This window comes from Egretta garzetta, unplaced genomic scaffold, assembly GCF_000687185.1.
Source record: "Egretta garzetta isolate BGI_Z169 unplaced genomic scaffold, ASM68718v1 scaffold326, whole genome shotgun sequence".
In the NCBI taxonomy this organism is placed as follows: domain Eukaryota; kingdom Metazoa; phylum Chordata; class Aves; order Pelecaniformes; family Ardeidae; genus Egretta; species Egretta garzetta.
Window position 1 is genome coordinate 3,853,819 of NW_009260026.1, and position 22,180 is coordinate 3,875,998.

Genomic DNA, 22,180 nt, shown 5'->3' on the forward strand with positions numbered 1-22,180 from the left:
TCTGGATTAAAAGACAGCTAAGAATTCATTAAATACTTTCCTAATATTACTTTCTCATGTATGTATTTGCTCGGGTGGCCACAGGAATGTTTCCTGATTATGGATGGGAGGGAGGTGATGTAAGGAAATGGACATTCTCTCTGCTAAGGTGGGGTCTACACCGAGAAAATGTTTGAGACCTTCTGGCCGACTGAATTCCAGCAAAACCAAGCCAGACTGGATTCACCCTACCCAATCTATCATACCACTCCAGCACCTGTCACCCTGAAATCTGTTATTGTGCAAAACAAACCACAGGCATGCAATGTTTTTTTCAGACGATAGCACTCTAGTCCCGAATTCATGAATCATTGATTGCCACAGGAAAACAAGGCTGAAGCCATGCTTCTGAAAACAGAAGTCAGCAAACAGATACTTTTCTTCTTTTAACTTTTTTTTATTGAGTTTCCAATTCCAAAGTGTATTAGCGCTGCAGTTGTTTGAGCTGGTGCTGCTGCGCTGGAAGCTCTGAATTCATCACAGGTTTTGCTTTCAGCTCACAGCTACTCTAAGTATTTTTCTGTTGACGCACTAGGACAGATCCATGAAAGAAACCAGACAGATGTTGTTTGAAGGCTACCCAAAATGACCATTCCTATTCTTTTTTTTAATCTGTTTTGTAATTTCATCCAGAAGCTTAAATGAAAAAAATACAAAGGAGTATATATATTCTTTGCAGAAAGCCAGCATCATCACATGAAAAACACTGAAAATCTGTTTTTTATTCAAAGCATGCTTCCTGACTGATCTTGGCACATCACTTGAACAAACTAAATCCTTGTAACACCCCACTGAGGTAAATATTTAATATATTTTAAAGCTGGGTAAACCAAAGCACAAAAAGTAAAATAGTTTGTTTATAAATCTCATGCACCCTTTTGGACCAAGCATTATAGAAATAGTATTGCTGCTATTAAAACCTATTCTAAAGAACAGAACCCCCACCACACATGCTAAAAAAACCCTACATAAAACAGGTCAAGGTTTTTTTATAAAGATCCTTTAGGCCTAACAGTTCTGATTGTTTAGACACCAGCAATTAGGGTGACACAATCACTGTTGCTTGGACAGCAGACACTCCACCTAACGGGGTACAACCTTCCTCTTCATCAGGCCGTACCTCCTGCAGCTGAACTGAGCACAACTGCTGTTTTGTTGGTATGCCTTCGTATATCCCCTGGGTTATGCAGGTTCTGACATCTAATGCCGTGTATGCCCTAGTGAAGTCAACAATTTAGATACCTCAGATGCCTCCCTCCTACTCCCATACATGTAGAGCATGGTACTCCTTAGGGTGGGAGAACTGGCCAAGTCCGAGGCACTCAGCAGGACTGAATTTCTGCATTTTACCCTTGTTTAGCTTGAATGGGAGAAAATGTCACTCTAAGCCTTTGGCTGGCCATGAACTCATGCCACTCTTACACGTATGCACTGGAGAGTGGTGAAGGGATGGAAGCTCTTTTTCCAGGAGCAACTTTGAAGGTATCCCCTGAAGGGATTCAAATACTCGCTGAAAGTTTAAAATGAAACAGTGCATGTGACATTTCAACAATCAAACAAAAGCCAGTGTGGTAATATATCTGCAGCCTTGAACTTTGGCATGTTTGGACCATACACCTACGTCCTGTCACACGACGACAGAGACAAATACGGGGAACCTGGAACTTCCCCCTTAGAGGAGACACAGATGACTAACTCTGAAACTGTGGTGTACCCCAGGTAAACACTGCAAGCAGAGGAAAATATTTAGTAGGTAGCTAGGAACCACAATAGAGTTACCAATGGGTAACAGGAAATATTAACAGCCACAAACTCCTGCTTTGCATCCATGTGGTTTTGTGAGCCAAGGTCTCGCTGCAGCTTGCTAACCTACTGGTCATGACCACAGCTGGTTGCAGGACCCTCACCTGGGCCTGCTGCCCAATGCAATGAGCTTTGCTGTGAGGGATGTCATCTGTTGTAAAGGATCATGTGATACGGTCCTCAAAAAGAGGGTGTCAAATATATGGGCCAGAGTGCCAATATATGCAGCCTACAGATCTCCCACAAGTCTTGGGGCATGCCTGTGTTGCAAGAAGGCGGTTTGAACAGCAGTTCAGAAGTGAGCATGATGGCAAAATGTCAGATCATGCGGTGCCATGTAGTTCCAGTGGTAAGGCTCAGCTGGTCTGGTACAAATCCTCTGCTAGTGGCTATGCCGCTTCTGCACCTGAGAAGGCTTTGGCATCCTCCAGGGGAAGCAACAGCAGACAATAAAATCCCCATCTGTTATCTGAGTCTTTAATTTGTGTTGTTGGATGCAGCGTGTACCAAGTGTCAGCATATTAGATCAGTGTCCACCACAGACAATGAGTTGGATGATCCCTTCTTGCACAGTGGGAACTGAAAGGAGCAGACCTTCAAAATGTGTCCAATATCTGCTCAGACAAAGTGAGGGGTCATCCCAGATCCAGTGCAGCTTCTGATCTGGATCACTTGAGAAACCAAATCCATCAAAGAAATGACATTTAATAATAGAGTCAAAGACAAAATTCCACATGTAGGAACATGGGACACCAGCTGGCCCAACAGAAGGGAAACTCTGGCCTGCCTAGGGATTATCCTGGAAAAGCTCCAGTGATCTGAGCTCAAGTGATCTATGGGTAAAAAGTAGCTCACGTACTGCTTCAGTGTGTGCAAACTGGGCAGAGTGAGTTTGTATCCAGCAGTGAAAGCAGTCTTGATCCATCCACATGAGAATGCTTAGGGATGGAAGAGAGATGCAAAATTGGTTTAAGGACAGGAAAAAAAGCTGCAATAAAGGGAATCTTCAGTGGCTTGACTGACTTATTTAGCTTATGAGAAAGAAGGTGGAGAGTGACTTAACACTGTAGTGTTCAGAGGTGGAAATAGCAACAATGAAAGGGACATTGGATCCAGCACTGGAGGAAGGCAGAGAAAGCATTCAGGGCTGGAAAACAAGCAATTTCTAATACCTGAAATGTGAGATTAAATCATGACTGCCTACATTTCAGGGGAAGAAGCTTTAAAAGAACAAATGATGTTTTAGTCAAACATCAGTTACAGGGAATGCAGAGTGCTGAGCATACAAGAGGTTGCATGTCTTGTTGGTGCCTCCTGGCCTCAAGGTCAGTGTAAACCAACCCCAAACTACCCAGTGCCGGTGCAGATATGGGTTAATTTTAACCCGTGTCCTGCTGGGAAAGTGGCTCACTGGTGAAGGACAATCCTGATGTTTGTGTTCATACCTAAACCAATTCAAATAACACTGGAATCCAGGTCATTCATTGGGTCCCTCTCAGCATGGAAGGGCATTCTAGACTTTGAGCCCTTATTCTGACTCCAACTGAATCTCTGAAAACTACAGAGCTTTGGTTATCACTGACTGATATTATGCCAGAGATAGAAATACTCCCAACAAGCCCTTTGTAGACACAGCATCTCTTTAAAAAGCTGTCATCCGTGGCAATCGTGTTCCATTCTCCAATGGTCTATATTTAACTGTTGCAAATTAGGCTACAGACTGAATTCTTCATGGCTGCAAACACTATTAGAACTTTGGAGTGTTGTTTTTTCTTCCCCTGTCAGCTAATTAGCGGTAATATAAATTTCAATCGTCGGCCGTGGTTGATTGCAACAGACCATCACATGCGTTACAATAAAGGCAATTTCCTCTGCTCCCCAACTACTAATAGTGGGTCTTAATTAGCCAAGGTTAACAAAGCATTGCATTGTGCTCTATCATTGTACATCAAAAGATGGAGGGAGTATTATTTCCAGAGTGTCAGGATCCAGGGTAGCTGTAATACTACTGCAAGTCTGCTCCACAGTAATATTAAACACCACATGCACAACTGTACAATCCTATTTGCTCTATTAAAAATTATAAATTTGGAAAATGCTTGCTTTAATTTCAAAGCCGATTAAAAAGTTTGCATACTTTAACATCTGTTTATGATTTCAAACATGGCTTTCATAAATACAAAGCTAATGTGGTCTGGCTCTCCAGCAAAATAAATCCCATTAAAAAATAAGAAAAACCTCTCATTACAGTGGGTTTCTTTTTACATGAGTCCAGTGTGTAAAGTGTATTTTTATTGTCAGCAAAATTAAAAAAAAAAGCCCTCTGTTGAGCTGCGGTGAGCCGAAGCTTACCTCATTGGAATGTGTCCTGTTCTGGTGCTTGGCTCTGTCCGAGGCATTGGAAAAGGCTTTATTGCAACCTTCGTGTTCACAGACATAGGGTTTTTCTCCAGTGTGGGACCTCAGGTGTGTCTTTAAGTTCTCCAGGCGGGAATAGGCTTTGGAGCAACCCTCAAACTAAAATAAAAAAACACAAGAGGAGTGATTAATTAACCAGAAAAATTTGATTTTCCCCCTGCCTAAACCCTTCTCATCTGTTTCTCATTCTTTCTTTTTTTCTTCCATTTAAAGGGCTTGTGTTTTAGGGAACAACATCCACTTTGTTGGGAGAATTCGCTTCCCTAGGCAGGCTGAGAGTTTCAGCAGTGAGTCATATTTAAGGTGCTGCTCCTTGTTGGGTACCCACCTGACATTTCAACAAGAGACTCTTTTTTCTATCAGGGTTGAACACCCCTCCACTCCTCCCAGGGCTCCCTTAGCCCCTCCTGCCATCCCTCTGCAGCTAACACACTCAGAAATGGAGGCCCTCTCCTTCCCACCCAGAGAACTGACGGCTTCTTGACAGTTTGACCAGCCTTGCAACTTCACTACCACCAGCACTGGGAAGGCCGGACCATTCTCTAACACACAAGCAGAAATCCAGCAAACTTTGAAGTTTCCTAAATTACAGCTTGGCCCTACTCTCGGAGGATGCTGTGGTCAGGCCGTCTGACATTACCAGTTTAAAAAACAAGACTCTCAATCTTGAAGACAGATGGATTTTTGGATGACAAAACAGGCCAGGAACCTTCCTCTTGGAAGGAAACCAGCTGCCCACACAACGAGAAGGAGCAGCTTGGGAGACGTGATGAGGCTTCGGGTGATGTAAGTCCTGCCACCCTCTGCTCCGGCTGGGCTGGAGGCTTCTCCCTGCACCTGCCCTGTCTGCAGCAAGGGAGGATTTCACCTCAAATGAAGGACGCCGTCTTACATACTCTTTGACAAAACAAGTGGGAACTTACAAACACTGGAGGAGGTTTTAAGAAATGCAAGGCTCCCTTCCAAATTCTAGCTAAATGCCGCACTCGTTGTTGAGCTGGGAGCGTTGAAAAGCCCATGCTGCGCTTCCTACGCAAGCACCTTAAAACACACTTTACATTTCAACAAGCAGCCCCTCCTGTTGTAATGTGTGCAAGCCACAAGGTGTTGTGTTTTGGTTGGATCACTTAAATACTTCTACAAGTTCAGTCCAGATGTGACAGGACTTCACATTGCTATGTTTGAGTCTTGGCCAGTGAAGAAACTGGTGTCACGGAGGACAGGCCATGCAATGGCACAGTGTTTGATTTCCCTGTGGGCAGCTGAGTGGTCCCACATGTCCAGAGATCTGGTTCTTTTGGGCAGAGGCCAAAGGCAGCTGCACGCAGTAACAGCGGTACCTGTCTCCTTGTGCTCCATGGGCATAGGGCTCACCTGCACTGCTAAGGAGTGAGGCAAAACATGGAGCCCATGAAACCCATGAAGCATGGAGGCACAGGTTGATCCCATATGACTTTATTGTGCTGGAAAAGAGGTAGGGTTACCTAAGCTTCCCTTTAAGGTCTAGCATAGGGGTGGCGGACATAAGGCAAACCTGCTCTGCTCTCTTGAGATATCCAGATCTCTTCAAGGACAGTAGGAGCATCCTGCAAGAGCCGATTCCTTCCACAGCTTTGTTGGGGTGGGATGGATCCAATTCCCCTTCCTCAGACAACTTTCATTAGTCCATTTGGCCCATAGAACATGCCACAGCTTTGAGGTAGCACAGTATATGCCTTTCTTCTCTTGCCCTGTGCAAACAGTCCTTTACAACTCATGTTTCTTATGGTCATTGGAACACATCGTTCCCCTTGCTGGAAAACAAACGGAACTCGGTATGAGGCAGCTCATGCATCCATTCTGGTTTTACTGGATACTGACACAAAAATGCAGTTAAGAGCAAAAGTACTGAGGCCACATTTTCAAATAAGAGCTTCTCAGCAAAGCAGCCTGTGCATGTTCAAAGCAGTTGTTCCCACTCTTATGCGTGGATTTGATTATGTCAGTGGGAGTTCTGGCTGTCATCTGTTGAAATAATCCTTGACCGAATCCCGGGCTGCAGTTGGGTTCATCTGTAGCTTTATGTACACCACAAACTTCTTGTCTGAAACAAATGGCGCTTTGAAAAATCACTTCCAGACTTGGACAAGGACTACACTGCAACAGAAGGGCACCGTCTGCAGAGCTGCCATGTATCCCAGGCAGTTGGAAACCACTGGTAGTCCAGTTCAGGGAGGGCTGCTGCAACATATTACACATGGAGGGACTGCAGTTCTCCAGGAGGCAGAGGATGACCTGAGACTCAAACACACACAGCCTTGCCATTGCTCCAGTGCGACACAACCGAGGCTTGAAAGAGGCAGGATTACGCAGCGGTACTTTTTCCTGCTCCATTACAGCATTGAGGAGGATGCAGTCCCTGCCGCTTTTTGTCTTCTGAGTCCTTCTACCTGCAAGGGCTAGACTTTCCCTTACTGCTCACTTTGCAGCAGCCCAACGATCAATATTCTTCGATACTTTTAAGAAAGATCGGTAAAGCACTAGAACTGGGCAAAGTGCTTTAGAAGATTAAAACAAAGGACATGGCCCTGTGCCCCGGGGAACTTATGCTCTAAATTAAATGAACACAGGGCTGGATGATTGATAAAGGAGTAATGCAGCAAGCAAATCATACATATCCTAATATTTGTAAGGAGAAGCTGGGGCAGAGCCAGGGAGGGAGCAGGGCTGGAAGTAACTAATGGAGCAGAAGAGGAGGAAGATATGGGAGGAGGGCTCAGACATCTGCCAAGCAGAGAGAGACTCATCCCCAAGACTCTGGGGAGAGGAACGGCGTGATGCTGACAGTGGAGGAGGTATGAAAAACTGGCAGGAGGAGAAGGCAGGGAGCAGAGGATATCAAAAAGCAGGGATGGACCTTTGGGAGGAAAAAGGGCTGAAGCATATGTGGAAAGAGATGGTGAACACCTCTTCTCTCCTACCAGTTGGCCACAGCCACTAAACTCCACAGCTCGCTTCTCTCTTGTGCCCCCTGTCAGGCATCCTGCGCTGCCCCACATCAGCCAGCGGTGCGGTGGGAGACTCCATGTGTGAGGGCAGATATGGGCTTTAATATCTCAAGGCTGAGGAGGAGGCGAGGCCAGCTCTCCAAGGTTCTAGATGAGTCTGTACCCACAGGGCTGAGATACAAAACAGCACCCCATGCTCTTCCTCAGGCAGCGTTTAACACTAGGCACAGTGCTGCCTGCATGCAGACAGTCTGGGGACTGAGCTCCTCTTGGGGTTTAAGCACCCAGGGATTGCCTGCACCTCTGGATTAAGAGAGCAGAGGCAGGAGGTGTTGGCTCAGATCCCCAGGTTGGAAGGAGCCTTAGGTGCACGCTCAGGTACGTGGGTGGGGGAAACTCACAGCTCCAGCAGCCAAGATAGCCACGAACAGGGTTAGCTGGTTCCCCACAGTGTGGGATTACTGGATTGCCTTCTTGGAGGTAGGCAACTAAATTGGCCGGCTTTCCACCTTAAGTGACTTGTGCTGAGTCACTCTGAATCTCTTTGGTAGAGCTAAACCCATTTTCCCCGAGGAAATACAATTTTGCCCACTAACACCTCAACCACCCTCCTTGACTGCTTGCCCTCTTCCCAGGGTGTAACCTGCAAGTACCTATAACCAGGACACAGAGAGCTGGGCTGGCCCCAAGCTGGGTGCCAACAGGTACCCTGGGAGAGCCGTGCCTGGAGCCATGCCTGTGTCTGCACACACATTCGTGTGACCATCAAAGCCCAGTGTCCCACTTGCCAAGCTGAGATGCACCCTGTGTCCCTGCCAGCTCACCGTGCACTTGTGTGGCTTCTCTCCTGTGTGTCTTCGCATGTGCACCACCAACATGTACTGAGCCTTGAAGGGCTTCTGCTCCCGCGTGCAGTCCTGCCAGCGGCAGACAAACTCCTTCTTCTCCCCGTGGATGTGATCGTTGTTGATGTGCTGGTAGGAGAGAAGGGAGAAGCAGGTCACTCTTAGAAGAGCTGATGCCAGCGAAGCACACGCGGTGCTCCGAAAGCCAGCCGTTCCCTCCCCAGAGCTTGTGGTCAGGCATTGCACCTGGGTCCCAGGTGCACAGATAACACCGGGTCATGGGAGCCAGCTCTGCCATCTGGCGTGTCCTGCAGAAGGTGCCCAGCACCCAGCACACCGGGTCCAAAGCAGCTATAAACAGGAGGTTTGCAAAAGCAACGAGGACCCATGGTGCCAGGGAGAGAGAAGCCCTCTCAGTGTCCCCCAGGCTGCCTGATGCCACTGTTGGGGAGGGTGACACAAGCCTCGGTTGGACTCAATGATCTTAAAGGTCTTTTCCAACCTAAATGATTCTATGAGTCTATGACCCTAAGCTTGCATGCCAGGCCATACGCTGGCCCTAAGACATCCACCTGCTGTCCCGTGCTGGCGGCTGGCAGGAAATGACAGCATCTGCGAGCTATGCGCCAAGGAAAGCTCTGCGGCCTCAATTACTGCTAATTACTCGGGTCCATAAAATCCTGCGCTGGGATGTTGAAAAGCCAGACCCAGAATGGTGCCTTCATCCACCCTGGGAGGAAGAAAAGGGTCGCTTTTTCCCAGCCTTGGGCAGATGAAACCCTGCCGAAAATAAACAGAGCCGGAGACCAGCCCGTCGGCAGCGCTGTTCCTGCAGCAGCCTTGTCTCTCTGAATGGGGTCTCGCTGCCAAAAATAATGCCTGTCCTCACTCCTGTGTTTTCAGCAGACGTTCACTGACAGGAAATCCTAAAATAAACCTCTTTGGGTTTGGGTTTTGTTTTTTTTGCACTGAGATTTTTTTCTAGCCCCCGCCTTCATCCCCCCACCCAAGGGCAGGCACACATGTTACAGCTTGGGATGAGACTTTCTCAGGATGGCAGGGCAGCACGAGGCCACAAAAACATGTTAAAACAGAGTCATTGGCCTTCACGGTCCCAGCTGAATCCAGCCCTGGTATTTTGTGTGATGCATTCCAGTCCTGGGGACAGGGATCTGCTGCTTGGGGCACCAGGTCTACCCAGGAGCAAGAGGAGGTGCACAGAGTTCAGCTGGTCCCTTGGGCACCATGGGTAAACACTGAAAGCCAAAGCTGTGTGCCGGGAGGGTCAGGGGAGGCTGGGTTTGGGAGAGAGATTTCAGATGGAAACTCATTTGCAGCTCAGCTGCCTACGGTTCTAGTTTTATAACATGGCATTGGTGTGGGATTTTAGCCTCAGATGGTGGAAATCTGATGAACCCCCAAGAAGACCCATGGGCACATTAAACCACATCCAGACCAGACTGGGAAGATACATCTCCTGGCTCTGTTTGTGTGGGACTCTGACTTGCAACCAAGACTACTCACGGCACTGCTAGGAGTGGGGGAGTGCATTGGCTTGCCCATTCGGTCCTGCTTGGGCCAGAAGAAGACACATTTATGGGAGGGGGACTGTAATCCCCCCCTTCAGGCTTATTAACTCACTGTCTGGGCAACATCTGCTACTCATCACATGGTGGAGGAGCAGTTGCACAACTCACCACACTTCAGCTACAGCTCCATAGCCCCCATCAAACCCCAACCTGGCTGGAGGCTTTGCGCCTGGACTTCTCTCAAATCGTGAGTGTGACCTTTGAGGCTGGGAGCAGCAGTGGTACTTGCAAAAACATGTCCTCACTCCTGATGCTCCCTGTTGACAGGCACTTCTCCCACAAGCTCATTACCCACTGTGTGTGTGGAGAACGGACCCTGCACTCCCAGGTACTTTGCTCTGCACACAAACCAGAGTTTTTCCATGCATGGTGGGATGCCACCTTCTCAAAAGTTGGCCCACGACATCTGTATTTCATTTGCATGTGTGTTTTGGGCATCCCAAATCCACAACCCCATTTTGCTAGTAATCAGAGTACAGAAGCCTCCGTTTTTATAACCTTCCAAATTTAGGAAAATGTTGGACATTCTGTCAAATATTTTTCTTTGGGTTTTCTCTAGAAATAAATTGTGCTGAGCTGCCTGGATCTGCTCTGCACTTTGCTCTGGGCAGAGTTAAAGAGTTTTTCTTATGTCTGAGAGGGAAACGTACAAATACTGCTGGACAAATGTGGGCCCAGACTATCCAACAGGGCTGCTGATTTAACCCCAGAACAGCAACGCCCCGTGGCATGCAACGTGCAACCCATTAAGCACCTTATCACTCATTTGGCCCTGAAAACCATTTCCAAATCTGTCTGTACTCAAGAACTTGTTGCACTGAACCAGTGACTTCTGGCAGAGACGGGCAGGTGCCAGCCTTAGATGGAAGAAGAGCACATGCCCAAAATTATCATTTAGAGTGTGGTCCCTCTGGGCTAAGATAACGTTGTGTGCAGCGTTTGGGGAAACAGAGACTGATGCCTACTTGGTGGCATCTAAACACGACTAAATTGAAGATGTATAAAAAAGGATGACACGCACCCTCAGAAAGAGAGCTACACATGAATCGCACACGGGTGGCCCCTGGCAGGCCTGGAGCCAGGCTGAGGCAAGCAGCAAAAGGCTGAAGGGAAAGGAGAGGATAGTGGCTACTGTCACAAAATTCACTCAATCCAACATTTTGCTACAAGCAACAGGGTTTCTGGGGTTGGTGAATTCCCAGCAGCTCTGGGCTGGCTTCAAACAAACAGGGTTCTCACACCACAGACCCAAAATGAGGACTGGGAGGTGCTAGACTGGGAGCAGGGTAGGGCTCAGACACAGATCATGTCTGATTTCACAGGGACTCGCTCCAAATTTGAGGGATTTGTTGACCCCAGAAGCCAAAGGAAGCCGAACAGCGGGTTCCCAGGTGAAGCAAAGCACACAAAAGGTTCTTCGAATTAATTAGAACTGAAAATCTGATTAATGACTGGGTTTGGGGATCCTTCAGAGAGCAGTTTTGACACTGGTTTGGGGATATCCCTGTGATTACGGAAGCCCTATTTCCCAATTTTTAAAAAATCAACCCACTTTCTCTATTTCAGGCCCCAGTGGAGATGCTGGAGCATGTCTCCAAACTCTGGAAGTGCTCTATTTTTGTCGGAGGGATGAGCTGAGCAGGTCAACAGCCCCTAAGTGATATGGCCCCACAGCTCATGCCACAGCGGCATAAAAGGCTTTCATGGCCTGGACAAGGGTGAGTATGGACGATCCCTGACCCATAACTGGTGTAGGTGGATGGGGAGGCTCAGTGAATATGGCCAGGGAGGAGGGAAGGGCTCAGCCCCCTTCCCCATTTTCTGATCAGGTCCTTTGCACGGAGCCTTCTGTCACTGGGTCATGCACGAGGGAGACTGAAACTGCAGCCTCAGCAGCTGAGAAGAGAGCAACATCAAATAATCTGTGAGAGGCTTCCTGCAGCTGAACTCCTCAGGGAGCAGCGACCTGCTTTGGCAGTGTTTACACACCGTATCTCTGATTTGCACCTTTAGTAGCTCCCAGAGCGAGCTCTGGCTGTACAGCAGCTAGTGATAAAAAATGAGGACAAGTGCACAGAAATACAAATTTATCGCTGGGGTTTCCTCCCAACCATTACTCACATGGACGAGCTGCTCTTGAGTGTCATATTCCTTTGTGCACCCTTCCCAGTGACAGTTCGTCTCATAAATAACCTCAGGCTCCTGTTTACATTCATCCTTATCTAGATCTTCTTTCAGGTCTGTCAGATGCTCCTGCAACACACAACGGTGCATTGTATAAAGTGAACTTCTTTCATCTGAATTCCTCCGTCACTCATAGATTACAGGGCAGGTATCAACTGATCACAGAACCATGCACATTGTGGCAACAGAACATCCTTGATTACTGTGAAATAATGAGTTACAGGGTTTTGGTAGAAATCGATGACAGTTAATGACAAGACACAAAACACCCTGAAGCCACGGTTGCAGCGGTGGCTGGCTCCAGCCAGGCCGTGGGCAGTCCCAGGAAAGGCTGAAGAAAGGAAGAGGCTGGCTTTTGACCTTTGGTTTCATCCTTTGCTGGAGCAAAACTTCTGATCTGGGGGGAGTGGGGAAATACAAGCATGAACAACGACAGAGCAGCCAGAGCCTAGTGGTTACTACACTCACCTGACATGGGTTGGGGAGGGGGCTTCTTGTTTGCTACATCTTTCAATAGATGAGAAAATTATGTCTAACTCTCACACAAAGATTTATGCCTGCAGGGTGCTCCACAGGGACAAAGTGATGAGCCCCCAAAACACTCCTCTGAGACTGGCAAATTTGGGAAGCTTGAGTAAGACCCTATGATGAGTGAGTTGCAGAGCAGAGCTCCGGGGGCTCTAGACTCATAAATGAGTTAGTTTAATGCCGGGAATGCTGTGAGCTCTCTCCTTAACTTCTCTGTCTAGCTAGCTTCTCAGGGCTAAACGAAGCACAGAAGATCTTTTTTATGGCTGCTCTGAGGATTAAAGCATCGAAAACTACACAATACTGTAACATACAACATAATTAGTACAACCCAGAGGTAAGGACAACTGTCGCCTCTGTGCGTGTCAGACACTTGTACTAGAGACAAGGCCAATAGCAGCCAATATTGGCTCAGGAATTTAGCAATACAAAACCCTGCATGTTTTCACCCCCTTTCTTCCCTTTCCTCCCAGTTACTACTACTGCCCAGCACAGAGCATCCTGCCTCCAGGGCAGCTTTAGACAGGAGCATCTGGGGTGACTGACCACATCAGATGCTGTTCCTCATGATCTGATGCTCCAGCTGGCCCCATAAGTGTGCAGGCACAGCCAGACCCATCTCAAACTGCCTCTGACCTGCCCAAATGGACCTATCTGTCTGCCATCTCCTTCCCCACCGACACCTTCCTAATGCCTACCGAAGGGCTGCAATGATTAATGACTTAATGGCATTATAAAGCTTGGGAAGCGACATGTACTGTAGGCGAGTTCAACAATTTTCATTAACTAGCTCATGACATACACGCCAGCTGTGACTTTTCAATTCAAAAGTTTAGATACGGAGAGGAAGAGATTTGTTTTAATTAGCTCTTAATTTTTTTTTAAAAAAAGTATCGTAAGGTGGCTCTTGGGACAGGAAACTGTAGTCATTTACAGAAAGACTTCTGGAGATTCAAACTGTATCAGAACCCAGAGAAATAGGCTGAGAAAGTTCAAACAGCAGCTTCTTTTTCCTGCAATTCCTATTTGGTTGAGCTGTGAACATCATTTTTGTTGAGATGTTTCTCTCTGTGCAAAGCATGGTCTCTGGAAAAGTGAAATTTTCTACTAAAAATCTTATTTTGCCAAAATTTTTATACCTTCTGTTGGAAAAATGGAATTGAAAGCATTTTAATTTGTTGAAGAGGAGTAACTTGTTTTATTTCTGGCTATTCAACATTAATCTGAATCTGTGCTGGAGCTATTGTGGTATCACCAGAGCACAGTCACTCAGGTCCCTCATGCCGGGCGCTCTACTGTGTCCCACAAATCTTGCCTGGATTGCATTTTTTATAGCACGAGCCATCATGGGAGATACTGTCTGGCCAAGGATTTTAAACACCCAAACCACAACTCACATGAGGCGTTTCCAGTACAGCATTTCCAAAACAAAACACACACATGCATGCTTTTTTTGGGATGTCTGAGCTTCATACTCTGCAAAAAAATGTATCAGTCAATAATTAACTAACAGTAACTCAACTTTTCAGCACAGTCTCCTGCAGAACAGGAATCCCCAAATTTAACAAGTTGCTGTCACTTAGACCAACTGAAGAGGAGACACCCACTGTGTTCAGTCTTTTAACCTGTTCTCCTTGCCAAGAATGTCTCTTACAAGGTACTTTCCAGTAATTTCCCAGTCAATACTGAAATGCTGCAAGACATGTAGCCTACTTTTCCCTTGGGGTATGACTCCACAGGTCTCCTCATTAGGAATTATTAGACAACCAGCGTGCATTTTCCTTCTCTTAATTTCACCTCGCTGTTCTAATCAAGCCTCCTTGCACCACTTTAAACGATTCTCCCCCTTCTTTCAGTGCTTATTTCACATAAGGCTCAGCGGATGAAGCTCTGGGGCAGGGCTGCAGGGTTGAGCCAGGCTAATGCTACCCCAGCACTACCTGCAGTTGGGTGCACACCTCTTCAAATCAGAGCAGACAAGAGAGGATGACAGCCATCGAGCAAGCAGCTATCTGTCCCACAGCTCCTCTGCTACAGATGCTTGAGAAAGCAGGAGATGGCTTTCAGATCTTTTTTCATTTGCTTCAAGAAAACACGTGGCCCTATTAGCCTGGGTGGTGGCCAGATTGGTTTTTAGGGGCATGTGCTTTTGCAGCAGCATGTAGATGCACTCCTAAACTCAAAGCTCCAGAGAGATGCCTCTTTGCCCTAATCGTGCTGACTACAGCATGTTTATCTTTCCCTGATATGCTATCTTCATCAATTTTACCAGCCCCCTGATGACTGCACACGTTGCTGTCCCCATGCATCATGCTGAGACCTGCTCCTGAACCAGGGCAGAAGGAGAAATTTGTCATCAACTCTTCCATTTGCTTGACAATAACACGGCCTAATATTTCATGAAAATGAAGTGCCCAGAGCACTCCTGATAGTTTACAGTTGTGATAAAGGACGGTCAGATGGATACTGTCAGCCATTAAACAGTTTGCAATCACAGAGCTCCAGAAAGAAAGCAAAGGCCTTTGGGCCCTTCTTGGTGTCAAATGTTGTGTCACCAGTGTAAAGGATGTTTCTAGGAGCAATTCCTTGCTGAATCAAGAAGTCGTCCTTTTTTTGCAAGCTTTCTACCTACATGCAAGATTCCCTCATAATCTATGTTTGCTCTGAGGCACTAATGCTGCTTCCTTTGCACCACAGAAAACTCAGACATCATTTTTAAAGTTATCATGCCTGAAATATTCCCTCCCTCCTTTTTTTTTTTTTCTATCCAAGCACAGCAACAGCAAACAGAATCCCAAGCACCCATTGAACGCTTCACTCAGTCACTGCAGCTCTGCCCTGTACCTTGTTGAGCTTCGTGCTCCAAGAGACACCCGCTGCCTGGCAGACTTTGATGCCTTGCTCCCAGCTGCAGCAAAAGGTGCCAAGAGTATCGTTCCCCAAACCAAGACCCAGCAGCTCGCTGCCTCAGCCCTGCAATATATCTCACACCAAGAAGGTTACCTGTGTGGTGGGGGAGGCTGGGGGCAAGCCCTCGACTTCAGTCTTGACTTTGCTGCGCTTGTTAATTACGGGATTGACTGTGCTGCTCACGGCCGACTCGCTGCTCTGCTTGTTCTAGGAAAGAAAACCAGGCAAGATATGGCACCGGCATTTGGGATGAGAGACAGAATGCAGCTCGTCTCTTCATTAAAAGTTAACTAAAAAACCAGTCAAGGTGGAACTTCAGGAGTGCCTGGGGACGAAGGGGTATTGGCCTGCTGGCTGTAATTGCTGTGTGGGCTTGTGCAAGGCAGAGAGATGCAAAAAAGGGAAGAATCAAGGACAGTATCAGCTTCTGCAGGCTCACCAGTGAGCTTGGCCTTGCCGCTGCTGCTCTGTGTCAGAGCAATCCAGTCCCTGTCAAAGCCATCAAAACCTTATGCAACCCCCACCCAAGCTACAAATTTATTTCTCAATGTGACGACATGATTTGTTGAGAAAATGAATTCCTAGGGTGAGCAGGGGGCTCTGGTTACATGCGAGGGCTCCGGCGTGCTGGGTGCATGAAAGGCTATGTGTATATTTTGCTAAGCTCTTAAAAAATGAGAACAACTTCAGGAGAAAAAACATCCCATTGTATGTGCATAAAATTGGAACATGAACATTTTAAATACACTCTTGCTAATTGCTCAAGATTGGTCCTGCAAGTTATTAAACAGAGGCAAAACTCCTGCCAGCCACATTATTTTGGTAGCCAGTTTGTGAGAAGAAAACAAAACCAATCAATCAAATAACCTTCAATAACAAACAGAGCTTGCAGCGCAGCAGCCATGAGAAACCCTAAAACAATAAACCAGTCTGAAAGTTCAGTATGATACAACTAAAACAACAATTTGAAATGGGTGTGAAATGAGGTGAAATAAGTCTTTGGGGAGAAAAGCCACTGCAATTTAAACTTCCCAGGAATGAAAATGGGAAGGAAAAATGATTAAAAATGTGCTAGACATATTCGCTAAACCTGTGTGCGGGGACGGCTTGTGCACACATGCATGTGCCTGGGTGAACTCACAGGTATTTGCAAGGACACCTTTGAGATGTGGGATTTATACACATCACGGCAGTCCTAGTTTTCAAAATCTGGCCCCTAGTTTTGCAAACCTTAACAGTAAAAATCAACAGCAGGGATACCCAGAGAGAGAACGCTACTGAAGAAGAATGAACAAGAAGTAAAATGGCTAGAGGTCCTAGGTAGGTTGTGTTTATTTGTTAAAAAAAAAAGGAATAAGGTGTTTTAAGACCATCAGCATGGTTCACATCAGCAGAAAAAAAGTAAGGAGGGATTGGTGAAGGAACTGATGAAGCCTGGTTTACAGTGCTCGGGTGTTTATCTGGCAAAACACTCCAGCATGAGCTGAATTCCCTCGATTTCAATAACACATAACACGTATTCAAGGAGGCTTGCTGCCTGCGATGACCCTGCATATCGTGTTCAGTGCTTGGATGGATCAAGGCCTTTGGTTCCTGCATGAGTAAGTACACCTGTGTGCAAGAAAGGGAGGTGGGCACAAAATTTGGCTGTGCCAGAAATGCCTTGCCAGGAGGAAGAAAAAGTGACATAGAGGGAGAGCATAAGTAAAAAGAAAGTGGGTAAATTGTCACAGCCACCATGAAGGGCAGGACTCATCCCATGGAGAACATGTCTCCATTTCCCTGCGTGCCACTCATGGAAAGAACCAGGATGGTCATCCCTACCTGGCTGGAGTCAGAGATGCAGTTGCTGTTGCTGCTGATCTGTGCTGGCGGTGGGTTGACAGAGATGACCGCCATGTGCTGCCGTGGGGGGAACGTTGGGGATGGCTGGATCAGGGGGGGAGTGTGTCCAAAGGCTGAGCTCAGGCCTCTCTGCTGGGTCAGGATCTGCTGGTACGTCACGGGGTTGATGGGGTGGGGGAAGCTGAACGCCGGGCTGCGGCAAGAGGAGGAAAGATGATGAGGAGTTATTTTAAACAATATTTATCACATTGGCTAGTGACTGATTCAAGTTTGGCCTCCTGGAGACTCCAGGAGACAGGCTGCAATGCCCCAGCTAGATGCCTTCAATGCCACGATAATCCTGACAGCCTGTTTTTCCGCAAAGACAGGATCCGTCTTGTGTGTGCCTCAGCAAATTTGTGAATCATTTCAACCCACGTATCAGACTGATTGTAATTTCTTTGCTTCCTATGTTTAAAAACAGCCAAAGCCCTTGGCAGGGAGTGCAGAAGAGGACAGGGCTTGGACACATCTGGCTTTGCAGCCCCTGAGGCTCCCAGGTTTCCCCAGGCAGACCTATTCTGCAGACTTGCAACCTTGGGGTTATGCTACCCTGGATATAAAAAAAACCAGCATCACCTGGCTCACCTGGCACAGATCACAGTGGGAACGAATAACTATCCATTTAACATAGTCCAAACCCATGCAGTTTGCTCTGCATTCAGGTGAGGGGAGTGCTGGCTCGGGGGACTGCTGATGTATGTCACCTTTCATATGTAGGTCACTGGTTCAGCTCCAATCTAGGTCAGCAGTGGCCAGAAACACGACCAGCTCCCGGCTGCTTGGGCGTTAACTGGGGGCGCCAGGTCTGGGCCAGGACGCAGCAGTCAGCAGCACTAAAAACGAAGTGCTGCTCCTGGAAACAAGGGGTTCACTCCCAGGGGTGAGTCCCCTTGGCAGAGATGGAGAAGCACGGGAGATGCTCTGCTGCCTGTACTCTCTGGGCAGGTGATGCACGAACCATAGACTTGCAGCCCAAAAGTTGATTATTTGCCACGTTTAGGAGGTGGCTGCCCTGAACCTTTACCCATGTGTTATTTCCTTCGCACATCACTAAAACTGCCCACGGTGTGAGTGTTCAGAGAACAGGGCCATAATTGGCAACATGCTTCATTTCCAATTTTGCTTTTAGAGAAAATACTTATTGCTGGTGACCACACAATTAGTATTTCTGTTCCAAACCAGTTAATAGCAACTTGACCAAAAGAATAAAGGGCAAAAATCACTACAGTGTAAAAGAGCTCTGGGAGTTAAATACAAGCTGCAGCAAATGAGGTGTGATGGCAGGCTGCTGCACAGCTTTGTTATGTTCCAGCAAAGTCCAAAAATGACTTTCTGAAGTGCTGGGTCTGAGCGGGTGAGAAAGGATTTCATTCCTGCCACTAGTACATTGTTAAAATAATAACAAAAAAACCTCTTTTCACCCCAAAATGCTGACAGTTATCCTGTTATATATGTAACCCATTTCACAATTCCTGACATTCAAGATATACCTTTAGAACACCGAGAAGAGCTTAAAAGTCAGTATTATTACGTGATTATTCCCTCGGAGGCCAACAACTGACCATTGGGTCAGACTCTGCACTCTGCTGATTTGCTGAAAATACCAGATGCTACCCTGAAAAGCTTAAAATCCGAGTATAAGATGAGATCCTACAGGTATGCCCAGTTAAAAGACAACAGGTGACACGACTAGAAAAATACAGTTACCAGACAAGGAGTTGCTATTTTTAAGTTAGCATTATGTTTGATTCTACAGTCAATTTCTAAACCATGCTGCTGGATAAAGTAACTGATAAAATTAATGTTACAGCTACTAATGGCAATGTCTCTGTTTTTCCCTACAAAAAAAAACTACAAATTTTAGGAGTGCATGATCTTTATAAACCCTTACTTTGCAACATCAGTGTTAATTAGAACTAACATTTTTAACAGTTAAGCAGTAAAAAGAACAATAACGCTGTGAAACTTGGGTGAAGCAATCACGGCAGGAATTGACAACAGTGAGCTGCCTAGTGTAAGTGCTTTTTAATTAAGGATTGAGCAAAACTTTACTCAAGGGTTTAGATTTGTTTTAAATATGTTTTTAGAATTAGGCTCTTAAATCCGCCCAGGCAGCATTTTTTTTTAAGGATGTGGACCAATAATTTGGAGAATACTTCAGGGCAATCTCTTAAATCAGAGGGTTTCTTAATCAATCCAACCACTCACAATAAGCATTTTTTTAGACAATTTTCTTTTTCTCCATTTCTGCTTGCAGGGAGGCATGCTCATACTGTAATTACTGGAAGTCTGGTAAGCAATAATCCCAATCCAGCATCCCCACCCACCACCCCATGCCAGAAAGTACCCTTCCACATGCAAAACCAGAGGGGGGCTTTGATTTAATACACTACACAGCCCCAGTGCACAAAAGCAGAGGTTGCAAGGAAGGGAAGGTCTCCCTTGCTGGAGGATCACCCCTCCTTTGCAGGGATGGTTACGCAGCTGAAAGGAGGCAGTCCCTGAGCGTTACCTGATTGTCCCGGCAGATAAATGGCCGTAGGAGCCACTCGCTGCTGAACTGCTTCTGGAGTTGTTGATATATGCCACGAGAGAGTTTGGGGAGGTCCTGATCATCGTCTGGAGATCAATGCTGGCATCAGAGAGCGGGGAGATAGACAGGGCTCGTTTTCGGCTTAATCTCGGTGTCACCCGTGGGCTTGAAAACCGGGACACTGTAGGAAAGAGAGACTTTGTCAGACAAAACCAGCGGGCTGCTCCCTTCCCGCGGTGGGGCGGGAGGTGCTAAGACCTGCCGCACTCGTGACTGCTGTGGGATGTTCAGGAGCCTGGAGCAGCGCAGGGACCAGCTACATTTTGACGGGAGGTTTCCTCTCTGCTGTGCGCTGAGTGACAAGGGTCAGGCAGCACCATGAACGCCCGCTTGCTTCGCCCTCCTCGGGGGATAAACAGAAACCTGTCCATCACCCCCTTTCATCGGCACTAAATTAACTTAAAATTAAAAGGGAAAAGGCCCCACAAGGTTTCCGTGAGCGCCGCTGTCTCCGGGGACTTGGTGACAGGAGCGGTGGGCCAGAAGAGCAGCAGATCAGAGCCAGGGCGACCCTTGGAAATGGTGCATGCGCTTGTGTGCGGGGGGAGCGGAAACCAAACGAGCGCGAGCACAATGCTGACCATCCAATTAATGAAGGAGGCGAGGTTCCAGGAGCCCCGAAAGTAAATTAAGAGTTTTAAGAAAACCAATTTGGCAGCTCAGACACAAAGTTCAAGCTCTCCCCCTCCGAGAGGACCTGCCAGTGCCTGGACCCTATTAGCAATTGTCAATCATTTGGGCATGAAGTCATTTCCAACCCTGCCAGTCTTGTTTGTGGATCTGCAATACACAGCAAGTTACTACTGTACGAATTTGGCCTCCCCCGGCGTTTCGGCGCTGCTAACTGGAACGACTGACTTCATCCAGAAGAAACTCTGCCCGGGTCTGACCCACCTGCAAATCTCCAGCGTGGCATGGACAGGAGCTGGGGATGGGTGATATCGCAATGTTCCCTGATACCAGGGTACCAGATCCAAAGCCTGCCCCAAGCCCTAGACTTGCCTGGAACAGCTCATCCCTCCAAAGAAATAAGAACAGTGTTTAGGTTGCCTATTTAAAAAAAAAAAAAAATTCTAAGGGTAAAATATGACACTCAGTGATGGGGGCTGGCTGGTAATTTCCGTCATCCACCCAGAGGTGCAGGACGACTCAGCTTCTCCAGCTCCTTCCCTCGATGAGTGCAGCACTGTATTACTACCCAGCTTTTCCAGCAGCAGTCTCCCCAGAAAGCTTGCTGTGGGCATATCCTATTAAACACTGTGAATAAAACAGTAACTTGCCCAGACAGGCAATATGAGCTGTTTTCCTCTAGTTGGTTGGAGAGACTGATTTTGGTTGCATATCACCAAATACAAGCCCGCCACTTTGCAAGAGCATAAACTTTCCATCCTGACGACAGTGCTGGTAAGTGAGAGGGTGACTGGGATGTACAAGGAGGTAAAATATATCCTGCCAGCATTAAATAGTTCCTTGATTTGTGTTGGCTCACAGAAGTTTGTGTCAACATTTCCCTGAGACCAGTGGCTGGGTTGCAGTCTCCCAGTCTCCACATGACTCACCCTTGTACCTATGTGGCTCTGCCATTACCATGCCCAGGTGCTGTGTAATCAATGGGGTTTAGTACCACCATCCCCTTATTACCCATAATGTCCCCTGTTGCACAAGATAAATGACTTGCCCAAGGTCCCACTGGAAGTCCAAGGCTAAGTTGGTTCTTGAACCAAGCACTCTTGTGACTTACGTGCTATACCTAAGAAGCTTCAAGAGTTGCTAGGTGTAATACAGACAATATTGGGAATTTCTCCTAAAAATCAGGTTGTTGCACATCTTCTGAACACATTCTTCTTATAGTATTTTGTACAACGATATTTTGCAAACCCAGGGGACAGGGAGAAGCTTGAAAACACGACTGAAGGATCAGGTAGCAAACAGAAAGAACACACAGGTCTGTAAAAATCACCTCCTGAGTGTTAAAGCTATCCCATGATTTGGTGGGACTAGACTCACACTTTCCTAATGCTTGTGGCTGGCAGTTTCCAGCCATGCTCTGCCATGGAGAGTGGCACTTCCCTTGGAAGCTGGAGAAGGAGCAAGCAGTTTGTAGAGTCACTATGGATGCAAAAACAAAATGAGCAAACAAACGCCCCGCAGCAAAGGCCGGCCCTGCCTAAAGGCTGGAATGGAGCATTCCCAAACTTCACACCTGGTTCATGAAATTTGGGCCCTGCCAGAGCTCTGGACTGAGCAACATGAGGGCTACATGTGTCTAGATCATAATGGCCAAAACTGCGCTCTGTCCACCACATATTAATGTATTGATTTGAACTAATTAATTTTTTTCCCTTCCCTTCTTTCCCTTCCCTTCTTTCCCTTCCTTTCCTTTCCCTTCCTTTCCTT

The 22,180-nt window shown here is 47.0% G+C and overlaps 1 protein-coding gene across 1 annotated transcript in view; it reads right to left on the bottom strand.

Annotated features, from left to right (window-relative positions):
- The window catches only part of GLI2 (GLI family zinc finger 2), a 67,382-nt gene that overhangs the window by 7,312 nt on the left and 37,890 nt on the right, over window positions 1–22,180 (bottom strand). Inside the window, 6 exon segments of the mRNA XM_009640845.2 lie at window positions 4,195–4,359; window positions 8,072–8,221; window positions 11,803–11,934; window positions 15,397–15,510; window positions 17,128–17,341; window positions 19,703–19,904. Coding sequence (XP_009639140.2) covers window positions 4,195–4,359; window positions 8,072–8,221; window positions 11,803–11,934; window positions 15,397–15,510; window positions 17,128–17,341; window positions 19,703–19,904 — 977 coding nt within the window.